The sequence below is a fragment of the Larimichthys crocea genome, chromosome X (assembly GCF_000972845.2).
Source record: "Larimichthys crocea isolate SSNF chromosome X, L_crocea_2.0, whole genome shotgun sequence".
Lineage (NCBI taxonomy): Eukaryota > Metazoa > Chordata > Actinopteri > Sciaenidae > Larimichthys > Larimichthys crocea.
Genome location: NC_040020.1, coordinates 23,622,207 through 23,630,528, shown reverse-complemented (window position 1 = coordinate 23,630,528; position 8,322 = coordinate 23,622,207). Strand labels below are relative to the sequence as shown.

Genomic DNA, 8,322 nt, shown 5'->3' with positions numbered 1-8,322 from the left:
TGATTTCAACGCCTGTATAACAAAATATATGTTATTACATTTTCATTTACTTTTCTGGGATGCACGGTTAACCTTTAACTGTAATTTGTATTTTGCAATGTTTGTGTAATTTTAGGAATGTGACTACAGTTCACCACTTTTTGATCTCACAGCTGTGACTTGCTACAAGTGCCTGCTAAGAGCGGGGTAGCAAACTATGTACAAGGTGTTCTTGTGATAACCTTCAAGGCTAAAGGTAAAGGTCAGATTCACACTATGGGAAGAATAACATGTCAGAGTGAGAAACCACTGAACTTTAGTTTCTTGTAATCATGTTTAAGGCTTCGAAAACACGTCAGATGAAGGGTAGGAACTTTATAAATGTTTACTTTTATTACTTTGTCAAACTATGAACCACCATGCATGTGTGAGGATCTCTGACCTTTCACTGGAATCTCTTGTGACTTGGTATTCTCTGAGTGGTACTCTTTGTAATGATGTTCTTACATGTGTATGCTCATATTGTGTTCTTAACCTCATTTTACTCTTACTCGGTTGAATAAATCAAAGACAAAGACAAAATAAGAGTAACTTTATTTATTTGATCATCTCATCTTTACCTTTGAAACAAATAACAAAATATATAAAATGTACAGCATGTGCTTTGGGCAATATGCTGCATGACTTGATTTAAATTTGTATATCCCTCATGTAGAAATTAGTCCACAGGCTGTTATAGGCAACCGAGAAAGTTGTGGAAGGGCTAATTTGATTTAGGTTAAAACCTGTTCACATATTACCAATATAAACGGATTTAAATATAAAATGCATTAAATGTGTTTCCTAATTTAAAACCTTTAACCTATAACCTTTAAAAGTATATGATAATTTATACGTGACAAAGTCAAGAAAGAAACAATGTAATTTACAATTCAGTGGTGATTAATTGGGAATTTATTCATTTGAATAATTTCATGGTACAAGCAGTGATTTTGGGTATTATTGCAGAAATAAGACTGGCCTTCAATTATTAACAGAGTTAAATCCGTAAACAATTTCACTTGATGATATGATTATCATACATCATCACCATGTAGCTGCTTTTTAATGTCAGTATGTCATTAAATGTGCATTGATACTTATATTTAACACTGAAATATATTATATTGAGACATCACTCAGATCAAGAAAAAATATGATGATAATTAGATTTCACATATGTATGTTTACATTTATTTGGGTAACATGATAACACATTTTAAATCAACAAAAGAAAAGAAAGAATCACAGCTGTTTGTACTACGCATATGCACAATACAAAGTAATGCAGCATGTTAAACAAGCATAGAGTTTAAAAAAGTGCTTGTCTCTAATGCTTATGTTTATTTATTTTATGTTTATGTTAGACTTCTTCAGCTTCAGGAAAGTTTACCCAGCAGTGCTGTTTCACCTGCGTTTATAGGTGTACAGGATGTTGTTACAGGAGGGGCAGATATGTTCCACATCCTTGCAAGAATCCACGCAGAACGGGATGAAACAGCAAGGCCAGCACCTGGTGTAGTGTATCAGAATAAAGTCAAAATAATATTTAATCGTCAATGTGTACACAATTTTAATTTATGGCTGTGTGTATGTGTGTGTGTTTTGTTCCTACTCACAGGAAAAGCCCTATTAAGACACAGCACACCCATGTGCGCGTACTATTTCTGTACTCAGTTCTAGTGAGAACAGAGGTTTGGCAGTGAGGACACGTCATCTGTGCGGGACAATCGGTTGGCAGGTGCTGCACCACCGCCACATGGTTCACTATGAGGAAGACACACAGCGAACTAGTGAGGGGCAGTAGTACTTGGGGATCCACCCTCTCTCCACATTTGCATGTCTATGAACCCTTTGTGTGTGTGTGTGGTTGTATTTTGGGTAAAAATGCATGTAAAACTTGAAACTAAAGAAAAACTAAAGTATCTATTCTATTCTATTCTTTTTTTATTCAACAGCCTGTAACACTTCTATACATTCAAAGTTGTTTCAACTTGTGAGAAACAACAGGAGAGTGATACTCACCAGAATAGACAACCTGGTGTTGGTAAGCAGGTTGAGAAACTGCTTAAGAGAGGTTTTAAATAACAGAATGATAAAGAAGCTCAAGTGAGGAATAGCTCAAGAAATAAGAGCAACATTACAACAAGCAGGTAAAATCACACAGATGAAGGGTGTCTGATATCTTACCCGTTTGATTGGTAGGCTGAGTATGGTACACACCCGTAGGGGGGCCGGGGTACGGCGGTGCGGACATTTCTGGAGGAGGAGGTCCCTTTTCCATGATATCTGCTACAGGTGCAGGAAATAAATGTTGAACAGAGTAGTTAAATGAGTAAACTGATTGCCGAGAAAGAGGTTGCTAAACAGCTTTGAGCTATTTTTATGATGATGGTCCATACAAAGGGCAAGCTGATTTAGTGACATTTGATTTCCAGTTTAGATTGTAAACAGCTGATTGCCCAACGTGAAACTAGAAGACCAGAAGATTCCCATTGTCCTGGGCTCACAGTGTTTTTTTTTTTTTTTTTTAACAATTTATTTGCATGTAATTTTGCCAACACACCTATTAACAACTAATGCAAACAAACCACTGTGGTTTTGAATGTGTGTTGAAACTGCCCTAACACTGTGGGTAGTGGCTATCACTCTCCAGGGTAGTGCCATTTGATTGAATGCAAGTGTACTGACAATGTAGTGAAATGCGTGAGAAATAAATCTCTGCACGGGACTGAGAGAGAATTTGATGCATCTGAGATAACACAAAAAACAAGAACAAGCCTTTTTGCCAATGTCACTTTGTCAGTTCATGGCAGGAAAGTTGTGTACGTTTTGTTAACAATGGCTTCTCTGTTTCTGTTTTCTGTATTTGCATCATTTTCTAGATACCGCTGCCGACTGTATGTGCAAACATCATCTGTGTTTTCTTTAGCTATTTGCATTGAGAATACAGGATGATGCTTACTTTCCCATGACCAGCCAGGATTATTTGATCTGCTGAATCCTATAAAATATGATGATGACTTGACCTATAAACATGTTCACTGAGCCAACTGAAAATTATTTAATGACCTACTTTTATCACTTAGTATCTTTTGTTATCTGTTGTTACCCAGGTAACTGGTACACACATAAAAAACAACACAAAGTCCACAAACATTATAATAGTGTACTGTAGTTGTAAGTACAACTTGTTCTATTTATATACACTCATATATTTTGTTTGTGTTCAGACTTTTTTCTTTGTTACTTTGTCTGTCAAGTCAAAGATGACCTGATCTGATCTGAATCTAAATAACAGCCTGACTCAAAATATATCTCCTTGAAATGTCAGCAGCACTTCAGACTTCAAATTCCAGACAGATTTGCTGTCAACTCTTTGATTTTGAAGTACAGAATTATACAAGTCAAAACAAATCAGACAAACAGGAAACTCTTAGATTCTGCTGCCATGTAATATTTATTCATATTCTGAGCCTGTGTATGTACCTTAAGTTTGATTTTCTCCCAAATGAAGTTGCTGCTTACCTTATGTATGTGAGAGCCTCCTGTGAGAGTACGACAGGGAAACTATTAACATGATGTGTCTCAAAGAAGGAGGAGCAACAGTGTGGAAAATGCTGAACCTGTATAGGTGTGGATCAAGGCGCATTTACAGTTATTCGCTATGCTCAGTCATAAAGCACTTCAGGCTATGAAAAGAACCTTGTGTCTGTAGTAAACTTGCTTCACTTACAACTCTAAACCTTTTAAAGACACAGTATTATAGTTGTGTTTACTTACTGTAGTTTGTGTTATATAGTACTAAATTACTAGACTCTTGAAATGTTAAAATGTCAAATATTTCACAGTTGAAACACATCGAGTCCAAGCTGTTTTGCGGGAGCACCTTTGTTTACAGGGATATACAAACACTCTATAATGATGCCCCTGTTTGCAAAGAGAGGAGATTCTTTATAGAACAGTTCTTTGGATATAGACATAAATACATAACTTATACATACTTATAACATCTATCTATCTAGTGTGACAAATAGTAGTTACGTGTAGCTATCATAAAAGACAATATCCACTGAGAGGTGAAAAAAACAAACAGTTATAACAAATAATAAAAAATAAATGACAAGAAAATAGATATCAATGAAAACATTTCATATTCAGCGCTTTTTATTCCTATTTATACACATCAAGTTAATTGTGGTAATATGTGATGTTTGGAAGCGATTGATCAATATTGTTTTGAGAAGATACACTTATCAAGAATTACTCTGTCAAGAATAAATCACACTGTCACAATCATTTCGTGAGAAGAGGTAAAAAAATATTTTATTCCAACGTTATAGGCAATGGTGTACTGTATATATATCAGCAAAGCTTTAATCACGACATTTGGAGATATTTTGGTAATTGAAATAAAAATTAAAATCGCCTTTGGAAGACTGACAGGAAAATACTTGAAACGATCAGGCTGATGTTATTCAAATCGTATGAAAAGACCAAAACAAATGATGTATTAGTCTGCATATTCCCCAGCCTGTCTCAGCCCAAAGCCCAAAGGGGCCTACTTAACATGTAAATCTTTAAAAGTAGGTCATAAATAAAAACTTTCGAAATAATTTCCTCAAACAGTTGGGCAATGATTTTAGTCAAAATTATTCAAACTGGGGTAAGTATCCAACAGGAATTCACAGAAGTCAGAAAAAATGAAGTACCACCACCAGCAGAGGGCTCAGTGTGACACACATTGAAGTGTTACTGTGTGTTTTGTAGGAAGCGGTGCTCAGGTTGTCACTCAAACCCTTCAAACTACCTGTGATGTGAGAAGCCATCTATGCAGTGCTCCAGTCCTCATATTATTATTTACAGACTGTGTGTGTGTCAGAAATTCATTCTGAATTTTGCTTTGTCTCCAGTCATGTAGTGTTGCCAGGATGCATTTGTCTCATCTCTTGAGAGCTTGTCATGACATCAAGACTATGTTTACACAGTTTTTCACGTACAATGATTTTGCATAGAGGCCGTATTTAGAGAGACAAACATTGCAGGAACCCTCAATCCAGGAACAAGGTTGCAGCTTTACTTGCCAACAGTATTATCTGTCATGTCGTCTTTGTGACTCACCACATGTCTTTTTCTGAGGCTTTTTCTACAGCCAGTTGTGTCCACAGACTCTATCCAGCCTGTAAAAAAAAATTCTATTTGCTTTGAGATAAGGTTCAACCGGAGACTATGACTCAGGTATTACCACTATCACAAAGGTCTGAATGGGGTTCCTTCCAGCCCACAAAGACATGCAGGTCAGGTGTTAGACACTCTGCCCTCCATGACACTAAACAGCAATAAGCTGATGGATGAGTAGTTTGTGTTGAATGTGTTTATTTAGATACTGTAGACATTAATCTGTGAGCAGCAAAGCTGGGTCAACAAATATGCCAGTAACAAGACATTAAAAATTATTATTGACATTGAACATTGCAAACATGAACTGGCGTTTTTGTCATCTCCTACAGCAGTAAAAATTTTCATCTGAGGTGTTTACGAAATAACTGTGTTTCTTTGAAGTCCATACACTCCTCTCTCTGTTTTTATCCTGTTATTTACAGATGATAGCTCAGAGGAGACAGTACCTGTCTTTATGTCTTTGATGTAAAAGAGAGCAGAACTGTTGTGCTCTGAGGCATCGTTCTCTACGTTGTGCATGCTCAACCTGCTAATTTTTCCCAGTTCTGGCAATATACGATGTCATGATATCACAGAACAGCTAATAAAGTCATAAAGTAAAAAAAATGGAGGTCAAACAAGTTTGAACTCCAAAAAAGTATATTAAGTGAATTGCATAATTATGTTGTGATTACAAAAAGCATTAAGCATTGTTATTTCATCACATCATTGGAAAGCAATTAAAACCTTGTTATATCAAGTGTCAACACTAAAGTAAAAAAACATCAAAATTTGATTAAGACTGGCTGAAAAATGTTTAAACACAGTGTTGCAGGTTTATATATGCCTGTACATAACATAGATTTTTGTCTCTTTTGTACATTGATTACATTTTGTAATCTTCACACACTGTGTCATTATAGTATTTTTACACATACGTCAAGCATATGTGTAACACACCTGAGGGAGAACATGGTGACATGTCATGTATATACACAGATGTCATTCACACAGGGTGCTGCAGATATGTGGATGATTCCTCTATCACAGTTTTATAAAAACATTTTGACTCCCTACAAATGTCAAACCTGTAGCTGAAAACGTGGGCATGATATTAGATAGTGAGCTTTCATTTGAAAACCAAGTTACACCATGTTTTTTTATCAGCTGTGGAGGTCAGGTCTTTTCTCTTTCTGCCTAATCTCGAGAATGTCATTTACACTTTTTACATGATCTCGGTTAGATTATTGTAATTGAGTGTATTCAGCTGTTCAGCTAGTCCAGCTTTTGAACAAAGACAAGATCATATCACTCCTGTTTCAGCTTCTCTTCGCTGGTTATCAGTCAGTTTCAGAATTGATTTTTATTGATTAAAGCACTTCATGGGTTAGCTCACAGTCATGTTCCTGAAATGCTACCCCCCTATGAGCCAGAGCCTCAGATCCTCGGGAAGGGGCTCTGCTGGCTGTTCCTACAACCCGGCTCAAGACTAAAGGTGACCTAGTTTTACAGTCAGAGCCCCTGTGGTACCCCCTACCTGAGGATCTGAGGCTGCACACTCTGTGACATCTTTTAAATCCCTTCCCAAAGCTAAAACACGGTTCTGTTTCATCATGTCATATCGGTTTCATTAGAATTGCTGTTGTTTTTTCCTCATGTTAACACATAGTAATCATGACTGACTGCCTCAAAACACACCCCAGCTGTTGGACGAAGGATATAAATTTACTTCAAGAGTCACAATTACAGAATTTGATGTGTGATTTTTCATGTGGTTGTCTTTATCAAACAATACACCCACTAAATCTAAAAGTTACACCTTTATGTGTGTTTTTGTTAAGAGCCCTGAGGTTGCCAGTCCTAAATCTCTGTGCTGCTGTTTTTATAGTCTTTGTGCAAATCCAGTGAACCATACAGGCTTTCCAAAACTGCCAGTACTCTGCTCTGGACTGAATCCACTGGCTCTTGTTGTACTTGTTAGTTTGTACTTGGCAAAACAGCAGGAACACTGAGCTAAAAGACACTTAAAGGCTGAGTGTGCAAGATTTCTAATTACGGGAAAATTAATATAATGTAATAATTAACTAATAACCATGTTTCATGAGTTATTCATTATCAGTATGAGCAATCATTATTTTTTATGACACTTATACTGCTCCTCGTCATCCATAAAGTCCACCATGTGGATGCACCATATTCCTACAGTAACAGACAAACTCAGCATTAGCTCTAGCATTTTTTTTATGCATTTTGTGTTGCACTGAAGTTTTCACATCATACACACATCATACATAGATGTCTTTTGTATCCCTTAGTAGTAGTAGTAAGTGTAGATATATGGGAGTTTTTCCTTCTCTTGTTGGTAAGCTTGGACTGAGACTGATTCCTACCATACACTACAATACTGAAAAGACTTTGAAAACATTTTTTAGTCACACAACCTCTCTTATACAAAAACAATGTTTCAAAAGTCACAGAGTTTGCTAAAACTGAGTACACTCTTTACAGGATCACAACAAGATTCATTTTGAGATTATTATCGTGCACCTGGTAAAGATTTACAAGAAGAAACAGAAGAAAAACTGTGAAACAAAAGCAGCTTTTGGCCACAGCTGCAGCAATGTGCATTTTATCTTCCTTCTCCACTCCATTATTGTACAAATGTCAAGGAGACATGTCAAGGAGACTCTTCCTCCCTCCACAAACCCACCAATTTCTCCTTGTTTTCTACAGTCATCCCTCCATTTTTACTACTATGTGGTCAATTGCTTTCCTCCTGATGGCGCTCAAGAGTGTGGACCAATTGGTTGCTGACACTGTTCATTTAATGGAACGTATTATGGAAAATATTACACATGTTTGATTTTATCTAAACAGAGTTTTTCAACCACCTTACACCAAACGATCAAGATGACAGGAGCACGCCACAACTCGAGCAAAAGACCAGCATGAATGGCCATTGTGTTCCACTTGATTCACTGTTGCCGTAATGTTCAGTTTTCTGAAACTGAGAGTAGGTGACATTGGGTATATAAATTAATTTCCTTTGACATTTATTTTAAGGTGTAACTTTTATCTCTAACCTTTGATGAAAACAACTCGGGTTCTGTATTTTAATCAATGTCTTTAAGGCTGCAGACTTTT

The 8,322-nt window shown here is 36.5% G+C and overlaps 1 protein-coding gene across 1 annotated transcript; it reads right to left on the bottom strand.

Annotated features, from left to right (window-relative positions):
* Positions 1–915: 915 nt before the first annotated feature.
* LOC104927844 (cell death-inducing p53-target protein 1 homolog) lies at positions 916–3,636 on the bottom strand. The gene is made up of 5 exons (XM_019260945.2): positions 3,547–3,636; positions 2,209–2,310; positions 2,044–2,082; positions 1,638–1,785; positions 916–1,531 (listed from the first exon to the last, which is right to left on the bottom strand). The coding sequence occupies exons 2-5, from the start codon at positions 2,300–2,302 to the stop codon at positions 1,426–1,428; spliced, it is 387 nt and encodes a 128-aa protein (XP_019116490.2). The 5' UTR covers positions 2,303–2,310; positions 3,547–3,636; the 3' UTR covers positions 916–1,425.
* Between the last annotated feature and the right edge of the window lie 4,686 nt (positions 3,637–8,322).

What these genes read in the sequence shown, in the direction of transcription:
- LOC104927844 (XM_019260945.2), bottom strand. Translation starts at nt 2,302, where the DNA reads ATGGAAAAGGGACCTCCTCCTCCAGAAATGTCCGCACCGCCGTACCCC. An exon ending in ACACCAGGTTGTCTATTCTG is followed by an intron (nt 1,786 to 2,043) that starts GTGAGTATCACT and finishes TCTTCCTCATAG; the next exon opens with TGAACCATGTGGCGGTGGTG. An exon ending in GTCTTAATAGGGCTTTTCCT is followed by an intron (nt 1,532 to 1,637) that starts GTGAGTAGGAAC and finishes ACACTACACCAG; the next exon opens with GTGCTGGCCTTGCTGTTTCA.